Source organism: Eumetopias jubatus, unplaced genomic scaffold (genome assembly GCF_037043125.1).
Source record: "Eumetopias jubatus isolate StellerSeaLion01/CBP00866 unplaced genomic scaffold, mEumJub1_p1.0 scaffold_6, whole genome shotgun sequence".
Classification (NCBI taxonomy): Eukaryota; Metazoa; Chordata; class Mammalia; order Carnivora; family Otariidae; genus Eumetopias; species Eumetopias jubatus.
Genome location: NW_028274812.1, coordinates 359465 through 380580, shown reverse-complemented (window position 1 = coordinate 380580; position 21116 = coordinate 359465). Strand labels below are relative to the sequence as shown.

Here is a 21116-nt window from a genome sequence, read left to right as displayed (position 1 = left end):
CTTGAAGGAGAGATTCAGGGGGAATGCTCCTAGTGCTTGAAGGAGGGATTCTGGGGGGGTGCTCCTAGTGCTTGAAGGAGAGATTCTGGGGAGGGTGCTCCTAGTGCTTGAAGGAGAGATTCTGGGGGAGGTGCTCCTAGTGCTTGAAGGAGGGATTCTGGGGGAGATACTCCTAGTTTGAAGGAGGGGTTGTGGGGGGTTTGCTCCTAGTGCTTGAAGGAGAGATCCTAGGGGACTGCTCCTAGTACTTGAAGGAGGGATTCTGGGGGGGGTGCTCCTAGTTCTTGAAAGAGGGATTCCGGAGGAGATACTCCTAGTTTGAAGGAGGGGTTCTGGGGGGATGCTCCTAGTGCTTGAAGGAGGGGTTAAGGGGGGGTGCTCCTAGTGCTTGAAGGAGGGATTCTCGACTCTTAACCTTAAACCGTCTGTGACCACCAGTGCACCTCATGGCACTAAATGGGTTTTCTTCACACAGGTCCTGCCCCTGGAGACAGCGCGTGGGGGCATGGGGCATGGAGGGAAGGGGAGAGTCTGCAGTCATCAAACTGAAGAAATAGCTTCATTGATTTAAGTCACACATTTTTTTAGGTGCAAAAAAATGGATGAAAATCAAGTGCAAATGCCTGACATTTTGGCAGTCCCAAGTCTGAGCGTCTGGCGCCCTCAGAGTCCTCTGATAACAAAGATCCCAGCTTGGTAAACACTGGAACCTTATTTCATCTCTTGTGCAGGGAACAGGGGACACTTCACATCTGCCCTGGAGCCATAAATGCACAACCAGGGCACCAGCATCGCGTTTGCTCTGCTCATCCATCACAAAGGAACCCCTTCAGTGTGTGAGCTGGAGAGCCACCATCTGCCCGGGAAGCTTCAGGATGCTGCCACTAGTCCCAGAGACAGATGCCCACTGGTCACGCCGGGCACAGTGGGAAGCCAGTCAGGTGCCAAACTGCCCTGGGCAGGGCCACCCCCAGCACCCCCGTGGGTCCCCTGCCCAGCCATGTTGTCTCTGTGTGGCTGTCCTAACCTAGGTTTGTAGAAAAGTCAAAGATTCTTCTCAGAGAGATGCCAGTGGAGAACCAAATGCTATTTCAAAGCAACTGTGGAGGGTCAATAACTTAGATGTTTTTCCCTGACTTTTTACTTCCCCACTTCTGCTGCAGGCCTCATGATTCAGCTTAAAAATACTAAAACTGTGGCTGTAATAAGAAAAAGCAAGAAACATTCCTTGAATATTTCAGAGCAAAATGCTTCTGAAAGCCCTTGGTTCCCCCACAGAAAACATTTAAAAGAAGAAGATTCATGAATCAGTAGCAGCTGCTCTCAGCACCTGTTATTTATTCCCATCATTAAAGTTCTCATGGCATTTTGGAAAGAACTGAACATTTTTCCTAGAGAAATACTCTGGGTTCTGGAGTACACAGTTGACTGCACCCAACTGTTGCTGGACACAAAGGACCTATGAGGTGTTGAGTGGGTCCAGCCCCCCAAACCACCAGAGACAGGCCACCTCCCATCAACCAGCCCCCCAAATCTCCGCATCACCCTGAAATGATCTCCTTGACTGGAGAAGTTTGTCATCCATGCCAATGACACCCTTCACCCAAGCATTAACTTGGATGATGGTTCTTCAGAGGACTCTGGGATATGGAAAGAAGGGCCATTTTTCTGCCAATAACTTGCTCAGCAAGTATTGATAAGCACCCACCACATGAAGACCCCAGGCTCAGGGTGACCAGGGACATGAAGAGGCCACACACCATCTGGCAGCCCCGTCACGGGCCAGGGAAGAAGGACACGGCCCTGAGCAGCCATCAGAAAGAGACCTCTTGCCATACACAGACTCAAAGAACGTAACTTTCCCCTCAACACTGTCCTTGGTCCAGAAGCCAACCTGGAAGAATAGAGGCTTCCAGCTGGTTCCACTTCCTGCCAGGTGGGCCCGTTGTGCAGGAAAATGCATAACTGGCACAAATCATGTGGCTCTGAATGTGTCTCTCATGCTAATATGGAAGCTTCACCTCTGCAGTAGACCAAAGTAAGAAAGCGAAAGTGTAGGAGGTCACACATTTCCAGGGTCGTTGGATCCCGAGGACAAGACAGGTTGTCGATGCAGCAGAGAGGAGCCGGCTCTGAGCCTCAGCTGCTGGTGGGAAGTCCTGGAGTCACATACCTGAGCATCCTCATGGGTCACAGTGGTTCTGAGTGGGGCCTGGACCACCTGCGTCTCACAGCTGCCTCATCTCTTTTGAACTCAGAGCCCTTGATCTTTCCATCCATCAAGTTCTTTACCCTCTTTGGCCTTATTAGTGAGCTCTGGGGAAGGGCTGTCAGTGTCATAGGTAAAGTCTGTGTCCTTTCCAGGCAACCCAGTCCCAGGACCCAAGGTGCTCTGATGCTGGAAGGAAGACCTGGCTGAGGAGATTCACCTGAAATTGTTTGGAACCCATGGCACTGAGCTAGGCACACCTAACTGGGGTCGGGCCAAGGGCCAGCAGCAGCCCCTCCCTTCTGATAAGGCAACAAAAAAGCTCAGCATCACAATAAGAGAAACAAAGCTCTGAGCACCAAGAAATTCCCTCCTGAACCCACATCTTTGGCCTTATTTTCCATGCTTCTCCTTCCTCTTTTCCACGGTGTCAGAACCTACCAGATGCCAGACTTCAAGCGCTATTACAAAGCTGTCATCATCAAGACAGTATGGTACGGGCACAAAAACAAACACATAGCTCAATGGAACAGAATAGAGACCCCGGAAATGGACCCTCAACTCTATGGCCAACTAATCTTCGACAAATCAGGAAAGAACATCCAATGGAAAAAAGCAGTCTCTTCAATAAATGGTGTTGGGAAAACTGGACAGCCACGTGCAGAAGAATGACACTGGACCATTCTCTTACACCATACACAAAAATAGACTCAAAAATGGATGAAAGACATAAATGTGAGACAGGAATCCATCCAAATCCTAGAGGAGAACACAGGCAGCAACCTCTGTAATCTCGGCCACAGCAACTTCTTGCTAGACACGTCTCCAAAGGCCAGGGAAACAAAAGCAAAAATGAACTTTTGGGACTTCAAGATAAAAAGTTTCTGCACAGCAGAGGAAACAGTTGATAAAACTAAAAGACAACTGACAGAATGGGAGAAGATAATTGCAAATGACATTACAGATAAAGGGCTGGTATCCACGATCTGTAAAGAGCTTCTCGAACTCAACATAAAAAACAAATAATCCAGTCAACAAATGGGCAGAAGACATGAACAGACACTTCTCCAAAGAAGACATCCAAACGGCTAACAGACACATGAAAAAATGATCATCATCATTAGCCATCAGGGAAATCCAAATCAAAACCACAATGAGATACCACCTTACACCAGTTAGAATGGCAAAAATTAACAAGGTGGGAAACAACAAATGTTGGTGGGGATGCGGAGAAAGGGGAGCCCTCCTACACTGTTGGTGGGAATGCAAGCTGGTGCAACCCCTCTGGAAAACAGTATGGAGGTTCCTCAAACAGTTGAAAATAGAGCTATCATACGATCCAGCAATTGCACTGCTAGGTATTTACCCCAAAGATACAAATGTAGTGAAAGAAGAGGCACCTGCACCCCAATGTTCATAGCTAAAATGTCCACAATAGCCAAACTGTGGAAGGACCCCAGATGTCCATCAACAGACGAATGGATAAAGAAGATGTGGTCCATATATACGATGGGATATCACTCAGCCATCGGAAAGGATGAATACCCACCATTTGCATCGACATGGATGGGACTGGAGGGGTTATGCCGAGTGAAATAAGTCAGTCAGAGAAAGACAATTATCATGTGGTCTCACTCATGTGTGGAACATAAGGAACAGGGCAGAGGATCATGGGGAAGGGAGGGGAAACTGGGACAGAATCGGAGGGAGACAAACCACATGAGACTCTGGACCCTGGGACACGCACCGAGGGTGGCTGGAGGGGGGGTGGGGGATGGGGTAACTGGGGGGTGGGCAGGAAGAAGGGCACGGGACGTGATGAGCACTGGGTGTTACACTCAACTAATGAATCACTGAACGACTACATCTGAAACTAATGATGTACTATATGTTGGCTAACTGAATTAATTTTTTTAAGATTTTATTTATTCATTTGAAACACAGAGATACAGAGAGAGAGCATGAGCAGGGAGAGGGGCAGAGGCAGAGGGAGAAGCAGGCTCCCCGCTGAGCCAGGAGCCCGATGTGGGGCTCGATCCCAGGACCCTGGGATCATGACCTGAGCCAAAGGCAGATGCTTAACCATCTGAGCCACCCAGGCGCCCGGCTAACTGAATTTAAATTTAAAAGAAAAAAGAAGCTACCAGATGACAGGCAGCCGATAGATAGCTCACCTGCAGAGAGCTCATGACCTAGGGGGAGCACCAGCTCTATGACATTATGAAGGACATGGCCTCAGGCCCCTGGTTGCTCCTGAGCAGTTCAGGGCAGACTCCCAGAAGGGGTGAGTTAGCAGATGAAGGGGAGCCTCCTGGATGGCAGAGGGAGAGTCCTCATGGATAGGGCACAGGTGGGCACAGGACATGTGACAAGCACACAGACCCAGTACAGGTCCCAGCCTCAGTTTCCCTGTTGACAAAACGGAAATCACGTCTCCCACTTAGAATCCAAGATTCAAACAGTACAGAGGCTCTGTTGGAAATAGTCTTGAAAAGATGTTTAAACAGGATTGCTGGTCACCAGGAAGCCACGTGGTATGGGGGAAAGTTCAGAAATGTCAACTGGAACTGGGTGAGATGTGTCTCACGGGAGCTGCCTGCAGGGCAGTGCCCCCAGAACCCCTGGGAGCCCGCTCCTGGGGGGGCATGAGAGGCTCTGCAGGAGAAGAGCAGGCCGGGCCCGGTGGGGCCACCTCAGGGACCGCCTCTGTGCAGAGTCTGCCCTGCAGAGGCCGCAGTGACAGGAGGAGCCGCCGCACAGCCGCGCCCGGGCACGGCCATGGACACCTGTCCGCTCACAGCTGGAGCACCTGCTCTTGAATCTTCTCTGTCTGGCGTAATACTGCTTTTACCTCCATGGAAGGTCTATAGCACGACATCAAAAGGTCATTTGTAGTAACAGGTTAATTGAATCATTGATATCTGATAATTTGAGCCGTAAGGTTTGAAACCATACCATAAGGTTGAGTTTAGGCTCTTGATTTAATTTTTATTTATTTATTATTTATTGATTGATTTGAGAGAAAGAGCACAAGAGAGCATGAGCCAGCACCAGCACAGTGGGGTGGGGTGGGGGAGGGCAGAGGAGGGCAGAGCGGGAGCAAGAGGGAGAAGCAGAGTCCCCACCGAGCAGGGAGCCTGATGCAGGGCTCGATCCCAGGACCCCGGGATCGTGATCTGACCCGAAGGGAGACGCTTAACGGACCTAGCCACCCAGGCGCCCCAGGCTCTGATTGATTTAAAGTCTTTTCAAATTCGTTGGACAATCGTTCAAACTTCACCTCAGTGTCAGGTGGAAGTAGCTTGAGGGCAGGTGTTTAGTTTGGGGTGAAGGGCTTCGAACGTGGGCTGTGACGCTGTCTGCCGCATGGACTCAAGCCAGCCTCCCGCGAGTGCTCAGGTTCCCCTGTCTGTACACTCTGGTCTCACATGCCGTCCAGCTGGCCCTGACCCCACAGGCCTCCCCTGGGCTGTGGGCAGCATCAGGGTCCACCTCGCTGTCTCCCTCCCGGCCCTGCTGACCAGCACTGCGGCTCACCTCTCCCTTCAGGAGGACGTGGTGAATGGACAGGCCTTGTCCCAGCTCCACCGGAAACAAGTTTTGAAGTCCTCCCCCAGCCCCGTCTATGTGGTGACAAGTGCCAGGGCTGTCTCCATCAGCAGAGTCGGGATCCACCGCTGCCGCCAGCCTTAAGGGGGACAGCACGCTGGGAAACCACATGTGTTTCTTTCCTCAGCCATGCTCCCTAAGCTCTCCTGTCGCCGCCCTGCCCCTGCCCCTCAGCTGAGGAGACCCCGTGCCCCCACTGTGGAAGAGAGGGGCTTGAAACCACGCAGGTGGGCTGCCACGAGCTTGTCCCACTGAGGCCAGCTGTCCATGGGGCTCTCTGCCGCATCTGCAGACCCAGAGCAGTACAGCGCAAAGGTGAGGGTGTGCCCTCTCCGCACACCGGCCAGAACATGAGGAGCCCCAGGACTTGGGGTGACCGGCCACAGCGCCATGCCCCCTGCTAACGCTGGTGCCCGAGGTCAGGTGTTCAGAGTTTGCACAGCTGCCGCAAGCCGCCGATCTGCGAGCACACGTGCTCAGATTTAAACTGGGTTAAAGTGAACGTGAATCCAGGGAGAGCCCTTTCTCTCCACCAGACGGTCTCTCTAAGCAGGTGTGTCTGCGCCTCAAACACCGGGGGGCACGGGGAGCAAGGACAGGGCTGGTGAGGGCCAGGCAGCGTCGTGAGGAGAGAAATAATAGAATTGTTGCCTAGAAGTACTTCTGGTTTGTACGGAAGTAAATAACTTTGTATTTTTGCTCCGAGCCCGTCTTTCTCTCCCAACAACCAGGAAGGCGGTGGGTGGGAACAGGTAGGAGAACGCAGTCCTTTGCGATCCTCATGGTGGACAGTCATAAGATGTCCCTCATTTGGCACAAGCTGCCCCGTCCTCCCTCCCCAGACTGGTCCCAGCCAATCCCCACCCCCTGACCCTGTTCTAGGTGTGGCTTCCCCAGACACCGGAAGGAGCAGGGGCGTCAGGGCGGTTCCCTGGATCCCTCTGGCACAGGCCACCCCCTCACTGCTCCAACCTGTGCTCCCCACGGCACCAGCACCCACCGGTGCCGGCCCCAGAGAGGAAGCAGCCGACGCCATCTGCCTCTGTGGGGGCAGGATTCTCGGAAGCAAGACTGACAAAGCCTGAGAGACCCACGGAAGACCAGGTGCAGAGACCAGTGTCTGCGGGGACAGGGTCCGCGGGACGCCCCGTCCCACCCAACACATTCCTGAGCAGAGCAAGAGAGAAGCACGGGTTCATGCAAGAGCAGAGGCAAAGCTCAGAGCACAGTGGAAAAGATCCCTTTGCTGTGAGCTCCTAGACCCTGTCGCTACTGAAGTCATCTAACTGGGGTGGGGACTCTCCCTGCAAAGTGCACTTCTGGGGCTGATGGGCACATTCTCTGTCTTCACTGTGGGGTGGGCCTCACAAGTGTACAAGTTGCTCAACACTTGTCCAACTGTGAGATTCATAGGCGTGCATCTTACCATGTGTAAGTCGTACCTCAAAGTTGTTTAAAAAAACAAAGATGATTCAATTAAATAAATATATAATAATAAAGATGAAAGAACACCCGACATAGGGAAGTGTTGGCTATAAAGACGCTCAAGCGATCTGTGGAAGCGACATTCCCACAGGAACACCAGTCCTTCCAGAAGAAAGGGTCATCTGTCCACACCGGCCTGGCTGGGCCCCTATGATGCCCGTGGCCCCTCTGCACCTCCACAAAAGGAAATGATTGGACTCGCTCAGGCATGTCATGAACTCTAAATTAATGTCTGACACACAGTAGGTCATCACTAATTGGCAGTGGGTAACTGGTGCAACGGAAAGAAGGCAAATCGACAGATAGAAAGGGCTTCAGCCACTGTTTAACAAACTAAAACAGAAATAACTTGGATACACTATTCATCAAATTGGTCAATAAATTTTAAAACCCTAATGCATATTGTTAGTGAAGAACAGCTGGTAGGGTTATAAATTTTTCTAGTGGGAATTTGTAAATAGATAACAAGAGTCTTTACAATGTTTATTCCCTTTGACAATATAATTCCCCTCCTAGAAATTTATCATAAAGAAAAAAATGAGACACAATCAATGATTTATGTAATGATGTTCAATAATATATTATTTAGACTGCCAAGATTTAGAAACAATCCAAATGTCTAAAAATAGGGGAAAGATCAAATTTATTAGGGTACAGCTGGGGAGTAGAATTCAGTGGTCCTTCTCCAACTGAGATTTCTGCCAGCTACATTATAAATATTGGGGAGTTTGGTTTATTGGTTGGTTGGTTTGAATGACAAATGTTTAAAGGGAAGTTCCTTGGGCAAGGCTCCGTTCAGTCCCTCAGACAGAAGACCCAGGGGTGTCAGGTGTCAAGAGACGAGATGTGGGAGAGCCTTACCCCAGCACGTAAACCTTCCGCCTGAGCGACCTGACTCCGACTCACACCTGTTGACCACAGCTAATCATCTGGACGTTCTACCCAAGCTTTGGGAACCGGAAATCTCTGTGTACTCGTACGAGGGGAACAGAATGCTGGCAGGCACTCGCCATGTCCACCATCTTTCCTGGTGAGCTCCTAGGAGCGACCTGGCATCTTACTCAGCATTTATCCCCATTATCAGAACAGGGCACAACACAGAGCAGGTCTCGGTGAGTATGGCCTAAGGGAATCAGTGAATGGCAGACAAGTTTTCCAGGTAAAGGCAGAACAAGCAAACGGGGCAGCCAGACATTTGACAAGCACGTTTCACTTTACCTTAGGATTTCAAGGTCAAATTACCCCAGTTATCAGGAAGCATTTTGTTACCCAGACTCATACTTTCCAAAAAAAAAGAGAAGGAAAGAAATTTGGGAAAAATCAAATAGCCCAAGAACGTATTTCTGACCCCATCTGCTCTCCAGGTGCATGACGCTCACACACACACCCCAGATGTCCTAAGGTACTTACCCAGTCTGCTTGTAACATCACAGAGAGAGAGGACGTGTGCTAATCCAAATGCTTCCTCTGGCAAGCCGGCCAGGACCACTCCGTTGAGCCGCATCTGGAGGCCAAGGCCCGGCTCCCTTGGTCGGTGGCTTCAGAGGCCGGGACCCCCCCCCCAAACTGCAGCTCCTGTCCCCACATGCAGGAAGAGTTGGAGGCTCCAGGAATTGTGGGGTGCAGGTCAGGAGAAGTGGCGCTCCAGCAGCCCACTCCCCTGCCTCACCCAGCAGCAGCACCCAGGCAGCAAGGGGCCTGCAGATCCAGCATGTCCCAGGCAGCCTGCTCCATGTTGGAGGGTCCCCACCTGCAGGAACCCCTCTTGGCTGTTGAAATGGAGCTGCTGGGAAGATCACCCAAAATAGCAGATGTAATAGAAACAGACCCTCGGCTCTTGGAATGAACCCTGTGGCAGGAACGGAGGATGATGACCATCCACGTTCCACACCCATCAGTTTGCTAAAAGCAGCTTTTTCTCCCCAGGGACACATCAGTGCAGACATCTAGGAAACCTCAAGCTGTCATGACTAACTCACGAAACAGTCCCCACCTTGCCACACGTGGGCATCAGAGAGTGAGTCCTGCTTTCTGCAGGGTCCTTGGCAGCACTTGGAACAGGAGGCAAGTTTATGCCCTTGGAACTGAGTGTGAGTCAGGAGAGAGGTCTGAAAATCTCAGCCCAAGACAAGTGGCTCCTCTGGGAAGACAGAATCACTGAGCCTGGAATGCTCTCCTGCCCTGAGAACATCGGACTGCCACCTCCACTTTCCATTCTGTGATGCTGATTGGACCTGCCTTAAACACGTTATTTCTCTCCGTTCCTCACAGTTCTGCCCCTGCCCAGCACCCCGCAAACCTGCCAGGTCAGGCTGTGTAAACCAGGAGCTTCCTCCTCGGTTGGCATTGGCCATAGCCTCCCTTTCCTCCTGACTTTGAGGAACACAAAGCTGGCGGAAATTGTGGAGTCTTCCGGGAAGGCGAGGAAGGCACACGTGTGGTAACCATCCACACATCCATCCTTACACGTACCCATGAGGGGGACCCACGGAACAGCACCAGGCGGGCCCAACGGCACATGTGAAGCCTCGGGACACCCCCACTGGTGCTTCTGTATCTGACCCCTCGTAACCTGGGCTGTTACTTTGGAATAACCCCTGACAGGCAAGGGCTCCATTGGAGGGATTACTCCATGGAAGGAAGTCAGTGGCAGGGCCAGATTCAGGCCTCTGAACCTCCTCCATCCTCAACACCCCCCACACACACTCCCAGCCAGCTTACTCTACGGGGTTAGCAGCATATTCTGGAATCACGGAAGGAGCCACCAATGTTGCTCTCCAGAGTCAGGATGTGGTTCGAGAGCAGAGACCTTGTGCCTGTTGACATTTGCTGGCCTGGAGTCATGGTTAGTCCTCCCTTCTACTCTCAGAAGTGACCTGATGTGGATAATTGAAGAGCTCATCTACTTTCAAGAATATGGAATATGCTGGAATTCTTGTGAGGCCCATTCCATAAAAGAATCTCAAAATACCTAAAGATAATCTCACCATCACCTCCCCACCCTTCTTGTAAAATCAGGGAATACCTTTATCTTTCCTCTGGGGCAGGTAAAATGCCCAAGGAGCAAATCTTAAGACTAGAAGCTTTGGAGCTCCCAGGCTCTGCTTGATGAGGCTCCCTGAGTCCCTTCTGAGACTGATGTTTTAATTTGACATTTACAGGGTTCCTAGGTGACTCAGTCAGTGAACGTCTGCCTTCGGCTCAGGTCATGGTTCTGGGGTCCTGGGATGGAGCCCTGCATCGGGCTCCTTGCTCTGCGGGGAGTCTGCTTCTCCCTCTGCCTCTGCTGCTCCCCTCTGCTTGTGTTCTCTCTCTCTCACAAATAAATGAATAAAAGCTTTAACAAACACTCTAATTTGACATTTACAGATGGCCTCTCAGCCTTCAGGGTTTATGTGCTCTGCAGCAGGAAGTCAGGTACACAGATCACAAATAGCCGTATAAACACATGGACATTACCTTCGGGTAATTAGGCCAGGAAGCTCTGTTCCTCTGCCCCGACCCCAGAAATAAGCCACCTGTCCCAACATGGACTTGTCATCTTGGAGAGCTGACAGTGGCCACTGACCCTTTGGCACCACCAAACGCACCAGTGAGGGGGTCTATTAAATCTGACAATGAAGAATGAATGAATGAGCAAGGGTCTAGAGCCAGACTGCCCAGGTATGAACATTGATCCTGCCACGTACAAACCTGAGCAAGTAACTTCACCCCCACAACCCTCGACTTCCTCAACTGCAAGAGGGAGTAACACCACCACCTCCGGGGAACAGCTCCAGGAGGAGGGGCTACCCTGGGGCCGGTAGTCAGCACTCAATAAAAAGCGGTTCTATCTTACTGCGCTATCTGTCCCCCCACAGCTGTCGAGTTAGAAGGCAACTAACTCTTTTGAATTGACTGGAAGTAACCCATAAACAAATGGATGAATAAGTATTATTCTGAGACAAAGAGCCTTTTCCATGGCAATACACAAGTGTCTCAGGGGTATTTGATCCCCAATGAGGCTTTGTTCCAGTCCTTTAAAGACATCAGGCTCCGAAAGAAGGTGGTCAGCTCTGAGGCTCCTTGGTACCCATCAAACGCGTGCCCGTGATATCCCAGGGAGTTCAGGGGCCACACTCGGCCTCTCCCCGGGCTGCCCGGACAATGAGCATGGACGGTTCTCAGAGGAGGGCAGAGGAGTGAGCACAGCCGCTTTCCATCAAGCCAGTAAAGCCAGGCAAGGATGTTAAAAATAGACGATAGGAAGCCGTCTCTGTCCTCAGGGAGTGAGCACAGGTCTGCTCCACGGAGCGCTGAGTAAATACACCTCTCGTTGTCATTCATAATATTTATTTTGGAAAAATATTTTAAAAAGGATTTTCTTCATTAACAAAACAGTAAAAAACTCAAATAACATTTGCACAATATTCCATAAATACATTTATATACAAAAAAATATAGTCACATAGACCCGAAGTGCCTTTGTACATATTTACCAAAAATTTAAATTATAAAAAATGAACATCACAAAATACTCGAGCTTTACAGATATCATGAAAAATATTTTTACAAGTCCAAAAAATAACACACATTTTTTTCCACCTAGAAAAAACACATTTTAGTATCAAAAAGGACGATAAAGGCAGTGTTTGTGATTCTAATTCAAGAAAAGACTGGCTCATCAGAATCCAAGATATACACTTCAGGCAGTGCATGCTTCTTATGCAGTAATTATGTCCATTCATTTAAATATATATTTTTTAAAAAGCAACTGTCCATAGTGCAATGGAAACATCCTAAAAGGCAGTGCAACAGGCCCCCTTGGACGCTGCCGAGCTGCAGCCCGCGCCGCGTCCCCGGCCGACCTCCGGGAGGGAACCGGCTCCGTCCGAATCGGTTCTCAGCAGCAGTCCGTGGGTCTCCCTTTCCTCTTTCAAGCAGCATCCGTTGGGGCATATATCCTTGGAATTTTATTTATTTTTAAGAGAAACGGGAATTTTGCCATATCACTTCCATTTTACACCTGGAGGGACCCACGAGACAGAACGGGAAGTTAGCTCCAGAGAGAGGTCAGCATCCTCCGGCCTCACCCGCTTCTGTCCCAACCAGCCCCAGAGAGCGGCAGTCCCTCGCCCCACACACTGACCTCAGTCGCTATGACACACTCATCCTTCTCCTCGGAGATGACGTACACCGACTGGTACTTTGTGTCTTTTGAAGCAGAGTACACAGAGTCCGGCCTCTTTCTTTCAGATGCTTCTCCGCTAGAAGGGAAAGAAGAGAGAACCACGATACACAGGAGAAAACAGTTCTGAAGATGACCAGCACCGGTGGCAGGACGCCCGTGGGCCCTCCTGCCCAGCCCACAGCACCCCAAGCGCTGGGCACCCACCCAGGCGGGCCTTCCCACGCAGCCCCTCCCGGCCCACCACACGCACCCCCTGAGCGTTGGGGCGCTCTTCTCCTCCCCTGCAGAGCCCTGGATCTGGCACTTGGTGTCCCGCTTGCTGTGAGGGTCCCTGACGGCAGCAGCAGCGTCACCCTTGAGGTCCTGCACCAGGTTATAGTCCACAGCAGGGTAGCGGGCCTTGAGGCCATTCTTATCAGCCCCGTGGTCCCCGTGGAAGTCGGCTTTCTTGTTGGTGTTCTTGATCTGCGTGGTGCCAAGGACGCTAATGGAGATGTCCTTCTCACGTTGGCAGTTGGCCAGGTTGTTCATGGTTTCTGTCTCCCCACGGCAGGGCTCCGCAGGGGGCCGGTCTTTCTGCAGCCTGAGCCGCACACAGACCACCACGGCAGCACAGCCCAGGAGCAGCATGAGGACCAGCACCACGCCGGCACAGACGGCCACCCAGGGGAAGGGCCCAGCCTGGCCCTCCACGTACTTCTCGGTGAGATCCACCACCACCGGGCCTGGGGGGGGCTCTGGGAGCAGGAACTGGCAGTTGGGGCCCCCGTAGCCCCGGGCACACTCACACAGGTAGCGCCGGTCCCTCTCGTGGCAGGTGGCCCCATTGTGGCAGGGTGCGTGCTCACACCTGCTGACGGGGGCACTGCAGTTCCTGCCTGTGTAGCCCGGGGGACAGGTGCAGGAGTACTCATTCACACCGTCCCGGCAGGTGCCCCCATTGGCACACGGGGAGGAGGCACAATCGTCCACGTTGTCTTCACAGTGCCTCCCGGAGAAGCCAGCCTGGCAGCGGCACAGGTAAGCGTCGCCAAGGTCCACACACTGTGCACCTGGAACACAGGACACATCTGTGTCTGCCCCTGTGTTACACCCCAGAGATGCAAGATAAGCCAGACCGCCTGTGGCCTGAACAGGGTGGTCGCTACTTCAAACACAAGCCCAGGGGGAGGCGTCTGGTCTAGCTCAAGAAACGGTGACTAAGACAGCTAGTATCTCTTGAGCAGTTATATTTCAGCAGCACTGTGCACAATGTTTTGGCTGTATTACTGCACTCACCTTCACAACATCCCACAAAAGGCCCAGTATGCCGATGAGGAAACAGAGCCTGAATGAGGCTGATGTGCTTGCCCATGGCTCCACAGTTAGTGAGAAGAGCAGGGTTGAAAACAGAAAGAAAAAGGAAGAAAGGAGGGAGTGGGAGAGACCTCTGTCTTTCCAAAGCCAAGTCTGCTAACCCTCCAGCTACTCTGCCTCTAAAATAAAGCGTCCGGTGCTTCTGATGGTTCCGTGGGTAGAAGCAAACAGGAGGCAAAGCCCGACCGCGCAGGGCTGCCACGCTTCCATACAGCCCATGGAAAGCGAAGCTACAGTGGTTCTTCTCCATCAATTACCGTGGCCCAGCCTGTCTGGGGCCCAGCTTCGCTCCTCTACCCACTCACACAGTAGCAGGGGGCCCATCAACAGACCACACTTCCGCACACACAGACACACCAGACGGCGATGTTTGGGTAACAGAGCCCAGCCGGGCTTCCCTCCAGAAACAAAGAGGCTGGGTTGCCATTGGAGCACGATGTACTGAGTTATGGCCCAGACTCGGGCACCTGAGCTGCCGTATGACCTTGACAAGTCATCTCACCTCTCGGCCTCAGGCTTTCCCCGCAGAACGTGAGAATCCACACTCCTGCCTGCCTCTCTTGCTCCCTGAGCATTTCCAGACTCAAGGATAAAATTTCTGTGAAGAGTTTCTGACTGTTTAGTTGAAAGCCTCCATACACTCAGGGTAGCTTGCAAAATGAAGTGCTTGGTTTGAAAGTAAACGCATGTGCTTTCTAATGCGTTCTTATCAGTGCCGACCACTTTACAAAGTCTCAGAGCGGACAGGGCTGCCCTCCTACCATTAGAACAGGGTGAAGAGCTGCAGGGATCCACCTTCTTCTCACAGTTGAAGCCAGAGAAGCCCACGGGGCAGCGACAGGTGTAGCCTCCCTCGGGGTTGTCTGAGCACCGCCCCCCGTTGAAGCAGGGGCCATCGGCACACGCCATGGCGCTGAGCTCACAGATTCTGCCGTAGAAGCCAGGCGGGCAGGTGCAAGAGTAGCTATTCTCAAGATCCTGTGTCGTGGAGAAGAGAAAGAGCTCTCAAACATTGCTCCGAGAGGCCCACATCATCCATATCAAACCCAGGCCCCCGTTCAACAGGAGGGCCCACTGTGGCTGGACTCACCGTGCAGCTGCCTCCGTTCCTGCAGGGGCTGGTGCCACACTCATCGATCTCTGTCTCACAGTTGGCCCCTGAGTAACCAGGCCGGCAAGAGCAGGTGTAGCTGCCCTGGCCCGTGTTAGTGCAGGTGGCTCCGTTCCTGCAGGGCTTGTGATGTGTGCAGTAGTTCAGGTCTGCGAGGGGCAGAGACAGGAGGAGAGGGCAAGTCCTGGGTTAAACTCAGGGTCCTCGATAAAGCCAGGGAAGCCCAGGAGTGCCAGATGGGGAGAGGGGCTCACCCTGGTTGCAGAAGAGGCCACCCCAGCCCTCCTGGCAGTTACACTGCCAAGGCTGCTGACAGGTGCCGTGGAGACAGCCTGGGTACCGGATGCACTGGTCACAGTACCGGCTCTGCCAACCCACTCTGCACCTAGGAAGACAGCAGGACAGTCAGGCGGACACTTGGCATCCCCAGACTCACAGTGACACACCACCGACTCACAAGACACTGTCTTCCAGCAGCAGCAACGCTGCTGGCTCCCAAACGAGACAGAACACTGGAGTCTCCTTGGCTTTCCAACACCCCAAAGCCTCAGAGGGTCTGACTTCTGGGTATGAGGGCCCTGGGACAGCCTTTTCAGGGACTCCCCAGGTGGTCCTAATATGCCCAAACATTTGAGAATCCCTGAAGTGGACTCATTTTCTATGTCAGTTCCCCGCAAACTGCTCTCCGTAAGTTCCCATATCCCCTGAGGAGCTTAGGTGGCTGACACCCCACGACCCTACATGTTTCGATACATATACTAAGGAGAAACACCAGAATAGCAGCTCCAACCCAGCCAGTCAGCTAGTCTGACCAGCGCTATGTTACAAGTATTCTGGGTGTAAAAGGATAACCAGAAAAGGGAAAAAGCACTTTTGCACACTTACTTGCATTCCCCTGGCTTGTCACAAAACCCATGCTGCTCATCACATCCTGGCAAGCAGATTGCTACAAGCAAAGAGAGCACACAGGGTCAAGCCCCACCCCAAGTGGCTCCCCAACATCGCAGGGGTGGCTGCCACACGTGGGTGAGACAAAACTTGTGCAGCTCAACTGGTGAACCCAGCCAAGTTCATCTCCATCTGTGGAGTACTGAGGGTGCTGCCTAGAAACTGCGGACTCACTCCGCCCTGGGATGAGCATTCTTCTTAACACGGTGGCTCCAGGACAAAAGAGCACGGAAGCCCCCACCCCCACCCCACCCCCTTTTCTTCTGAGAGGGTCAGAAGTCCTTCCCCTCCTCCTCCCCCACTTCCCAATTCTATGCACAAAGCTCCACCTCTTAATACCCAGAAAGTGTGTGTGTAGATAAGGGTGGACAGCTGGTATGCAGAGTACCAGGGCAAGACAGCTGCTCCATTGTCTCCGCTCCCCCGGCAGCTGCCCCAGTGCAACAATACCGCCTCCCCCGCCCCCTCGCGCCCCCACACCCCCGGCGTGTACACACGCGCGCGCGCGCACGCACGCACACGCACAACAGACACACGCGCGCACACACACACACACACACACACAAACGCGCGCCCGCGCGCGCCCCCGTGCGCCCTTTCCACCAATGGGAGCTGGCGTGCGTTCCTGCCGCCTATCCCCAGAGAGATCTAATCGATGGCACGCGCTAGCTGGGGGGCGGGGAGAGACTCCAGTGTTTGAATAAGAAGGAAAAAGTTTAAGTTTATGGCTACCCCGCAGCGAAGAAGAGGAGGGAGGGGAGCACGGATGCAAGGCAGCAGGCAGGCCAGAGGTCCCCGCGGGGGTGGGGGCTGAGGTTGAGCTGGCTTCCTTCACTGGGTTGTGAAACTCATCAACAAGCTGCTCCGCAAGTTTCTAACACTACAGAGCCCGCTCGGGCCCAGGCGGAGCTCAGAACAATGACGCTGAAGGTGAAGACCTACCCTTGCCCCCAGGCACGGATCAAAACTGAGAAACTGCATCTCCCAGGCAAGTCCCTACCGAGAGGGACTAGAGGCTCACCTGCTACAGGGCAGGACAAGGAAAATTCCCAAAGGTTTCTGGGGAGCCCCAGGACCCACTCCACCCCTGACTAGAAGGAAACCTGATACCCAGGTGTGTGAAGCTTCAGCAGGCTGGAGAGAGAGGCCTACAAACCTGAACCGGGCCCAGGAGCCAGCGGAAACCTCAGGTCTCCTCCACTCTAGGGCCTGGCTTCCTGCAGCCTGGGCAGCCACCCTGCCTGCCTGGAGAATACCGAATAATGGGGCTGGCAGGGCCTATTTCATTTTTGTGAAGGTATTTCTCTGACAGGCAGGGTGCTGTGTGAGCACCCACCCAAACAGATGGGCACAGCGCCCAACACTGGCGGGTGGGCCCCTCCCCCTCCCCCTCCCCCTCCCCCTCCCCTTCCCCATGCAGCCCTGGCAGACCCAGGCCTCAACACACATTCTCTCCTGTCCACAGACCCCACAAGTGAAAATGTCAGTAATGATGTGTGTGCATCACACAGAATATTTGCAAATATGCTCACTCTTCGAAGAAGCCAAGCACACCAACTCTGGAGAGAAAAATGAAGCACTTTTCCAACAAGACACTGTCACAGCAAAGAGAACTGGTTTAAAGCATGCCCCCACACACATAAACTCTCCTCTCTGTTCCTCCCTTCCTTCCTCCCCTCCCTCTCCCTCAGGCTTACTTCCTGACCCCTGGCCCTGTCTCCAAAATCCTCCCTGATTAAGAAAGGCAGCTTCCCATAGCGGAAGTTAAAATGTCTGAGTTGACCCCAGCCCTGCCACTGGCTAGCTGTGAGGTCTTAGCAAGTTTCTCCAGCTCTCTGGCCTCGGTTTCCCCACCAGAGCCGTCCTGCAGCGCTGAAGTCCCAGGATCCCAGCAGCTCACAGAACACTCCCCCACTGCCCAGGAACTCCTGCCTGGAAGTGGGTCAGGGCAGGGAAGCAGGAACTCACGTTCAGTGCAGTACTGGCCTTTCCAGCCAGGGTTGCAGACTTTCTCCCCTCTCTCCCCGCAGGTGAAGTGGCCAAAGGCATCATCTCGGGGCCGGCAGAAGACAGAGCAGCCCTCCCCGTAGTAATGCTCATCACACACAAAGCGGTAGGAGTACTTGAGGTCTGTTCGGCCGCTGCTGTGCAGGTCCTGAGACCACTCCTCACCCACAGTCAGGTGCCTCTGCGTGGCCAGGCGGCTGATGAGTCTTTCTGGGTTTTCTGTAGGAAGAGGATGCTCCCATTGGTTCCTACTAAGAACCCAGAGGCTGGGGACACTGGGGGAGCGGAACTGATGTGTAATGCAAGGGCAGGAGGCCAAAGATCCTCCATCCTGAACCTCATGCAGGACTTTGCAGAATGAAAGGTATAGGAGCTTGTTTCTGGTGGAGATAGGAAATCAAATACATACTAACTGGGGAAGCAGTGAGTAGTTTGGGGGGTTTTGGTTTGTTTTTACCTGTTGTGAGGTCATCAGGAGAATCTGTGTGGAGAGCCTCAATGATCAGGGAAAAGGTGCCCTGGAAGAAAGGTTGGGGGAGCCATAAGATAAAGCAGAAATGTTTAAAAAACAAAACCAAAACTGAGGTAACTGGGGACAACCAAGTCATTAAGGGCCTCCCGTGCAGATCTGTGTGTGCAGTGTGTCCAGAGGGGGGTCTCTGTACAACTCCTGCCTGTTTTCACTTTCCTTAAGGAAATGGAAGAACTTTTTACAGAGTGGTTTCCTGACGTGTTTTTTCAGCCTGTTAGTACAGGATACCACGTTTAAAAAAAAAGAAAAGAAAAGAAAAAAGGCTGCGCAGGAGCAAAGGGCTGGAGGGGGTTGTCATCAGTCTCAGGGAGTGGGGGACTACACAGGGCTAGGGGTTGTCAGGCTAGCAGGGCAGCTCGACACCCAACCCGTCTAGGGACAGGGAAACGAGAACTCGCCCACGTGAAGGGGCTCATTCGACTTGGGGGCTAGCTACCGAGGCCGGATCCCGGAATGTCCCAGGTCCTCAGCCTCACGGCACACCGGATGTCATTCTTCTGCCGCCTGAGGGGCATTCCGGGCGTGGAGGCAAGGCTCTAGGCCTGGCCCCTTCTGCCGCCGCCCTGCAGACCAGGGCGCCCACCTGCCCTGGCCAAGCCCTCTGCAGACGCCTCCGGCGTCCCCGGACGGTTGCGCGCCACCACTAGGCCTGGAGCGGGGCTGACCCGCCGCCCGCTTCTCCCTCTCCTCCCCGCACCGCCCCCCAGGTGCATTGCTCACCGGCCAGGTGAAGCCGAAGGGGAAACGGATGGGGTTGCTAAAGGTGGGGTCGGCGCCGGCTCCATCGGGCAGGCTGAAAGAGTCGACGCCCAGCACCGGCGTGACAGCGCTGCCGTAGGTGCAGGGCGGCTCGGGAGACACGCTGGCCTGGTAGTGCTTGAGGCACACGCGGAAGAAGGTCCTGCAGGCGCACGGCGGCGGCCCCGCGCCCCCGCGGCAGCAGTTGCGGTTTCCCAGCAGCCCCTTCTTGTTGACGAACTCCTGCAGCTTCAGCTCGAACACGCCGGAGCTCCAGACCTGGGGGGAGGGGGGTAAGGACCGGGACGTGAGGGCGCGCGGAGCCCGCGCTCCGGGGTTCGCTTTCGGGTTGACAGCTTGCGTCGCTGGCCCTGCTCTCCACCGCTCTGCCCGCGCGCGGCCGGCGCCCCAGGTCCCCTCCGGGGTACCCCCACTGACAACCTACCTGACAGCAGGGCCCTGGAGACCCTACCTCACAACTTACCTGACACAGCAGGGCTGACACAACGGCGAGGGCTAGGGCGCACCGACGGCCCATGGTGCACCGCTGGACTCGCCCAATCTTCTGTGCCCCCCCTTTCTCGTCTTAAAACAGCAGGGAGTGCAAGGGGGTGGCCGTGCCCCAAGGAGCGTGGGCAGAAAAGCGCCGCCGCTTGGCCCCAGGCTGGGATAATCAGGACTTCTTTCTTCAAGACCTCGTCTTTCGGAGGCTGCGGTTCTGTAGATCCGCCCTTCGGTGGTGACGGTAACTCTGGGATGCACGAGAAAAAAGGCTCGCTCGGAGAGATGGCTAGTGGAGCGCAACTTTCGGTTTTCCTCCTCTTTCTTCCAATCCACGAGTAGGTAAGGGTCCTCTGCTTCCTGGTTTTGTCTCAAGCTTCTTTGAAGGAAAAAAAAAGGGGGGGAGAGAGAAAGCGTCCAGATATTCAGCTTAATTCCCAAAGAGCTGCCGAGGCTTCCTCCGAGTCCGATTAGAAAGCCGCGGTCTGGAAATCCCACCGGCGAGGCGATAATCCCGGGGCCCCAGCGGAGCGCGCGCAGGGACGCCCGGCGGCGGCGGGTGTGCGCGGCGCGCCCTGCGGCTCGGGCCCTTGTCACTCGGCGGCGGCGGTGGCGGTCGTTCCGGGAGCGTCCTGAACTCGTGTCCCCTGCGCCCCCGCGGAGACACGCGTCTTTCCGAAGAACCCAGCCGGTGCCATCCACGTAAACAGCACGGGGTCCGAGCGCAGGGTGGCGGGTGGCGGGTGGCGGGCGGAGGCGCTGCGCCACGGCTACGCGTCCTCTGCGCGCTCGGCCCGGCCGCTCTCCGCGGGTGCGCGCCGAGGTCTGCGCTCGCCGGCGCCGGCTGCCCTTATATCCAGCCGGCCGCCCGCATGGCTAATGAGATGCAAATGAGCAGCCCCCCAATCTGGCGAGAGCTGTCACAAAGGAGCCACTTTTCCAAACCCTCCTCTCAATGGATCGCCAAATGGTCAGTGAGCTGTAAAATGTGCAACCTCCTCCCCGCCCCCACACCTCCCCGCCCCCGGCCCTCCTCTGCCCCCGCCCCCAGCCCCCCGCCTTCCTCCGCACCACACAAAACGCGCTCATTTACATTCCTGCAAAATGTTCGCCGCAAGAATCCTCTCCGCTCGCGAGGCGGGGGCCACCGCCCCGGCCCCTTGGCTCTCCCGCCGGCCACAGGCTCGCAGAGGCCCGCGGGGACGCGCGGGGACGCGCGGGGGCGGCGCTGCGCCTACAGCCCCGCCGAGTGCAGCCCGCCTGGAGCTGCCGGACGCGGCCTGGGAAACTCTCCCGGCTGCCGCGGCGTCCGCCCGCCGTCTCCCCGCGCGGGCCGTGTCCCGGGGTTTGGGGCGCCGGGGCAGCCCCTTCTCCAAGGCAGCCTCTTCCTCCGGAGGAGCCTCGGGGGGCGGGGGCCGGGGGCACGGTAGGAAAGGGGCGGGCGCGAGCA

General features: G+C 54.4%; 1 protein-coding gene across 1 annotated transcript; it reads right to left on the bottom strand.

Annotated features, from left to right (window-relative positions):
* Positions 1-11894: 11894 nt before the first annotated feature.
* DLL1 (delta like canonical Notch ligand 1) lies at positions 11895-20129 on the bottom strand. Its single transcript, XM_028103344.2, has 11 exons — positions 19650-20129; positions 19148-19444; positions 18353-18413; positions 17857-18114; positions 15826-15886; positions 15195-15325; positions 14920-15089; positions 14591-14807; positions 12724-13525; positions 12432-12549; positions 11895-12308 (listed from the first exon to the last, which is right to left on the bottom strand). The coding sequence occupies exons 1-11, from the start codon at positions 19701-19703 to the stop codon at positions 12303-12305; spliced, it is 2175 nt and encodes a 724-aa protein (XP_027959145.1). The 5' UTR covers positions 19704-20129; the 3' UTR covers positions 11895-12302.
* Positions 20130-21116: the final 987 nt, after the last annotated feature.

Coding starts and splice junctions, on each gene's coding strand:
- DLL1 (XM_028103344.2), bottom strand. CDS start 19,703: ATGGGCCGTCGGTGCGCCCTAGCCCTCGCCGTTGTGTCAGCCCTGCTG. Junction 18,115..18,352: donor TCCTGATGACCTCACAACAG/GTAAAAACAAAC, acceptor CTCTTCCTACAG/AAAACCCAGAAAGACTCATC. Junction 15,887..17,856: donor AGGCCAGTACTGCACTGAAC/GTGAGTTCCTGC, acceptor CTTTGCTTGTAG/CAATCTGCTTGCCAGGATGT.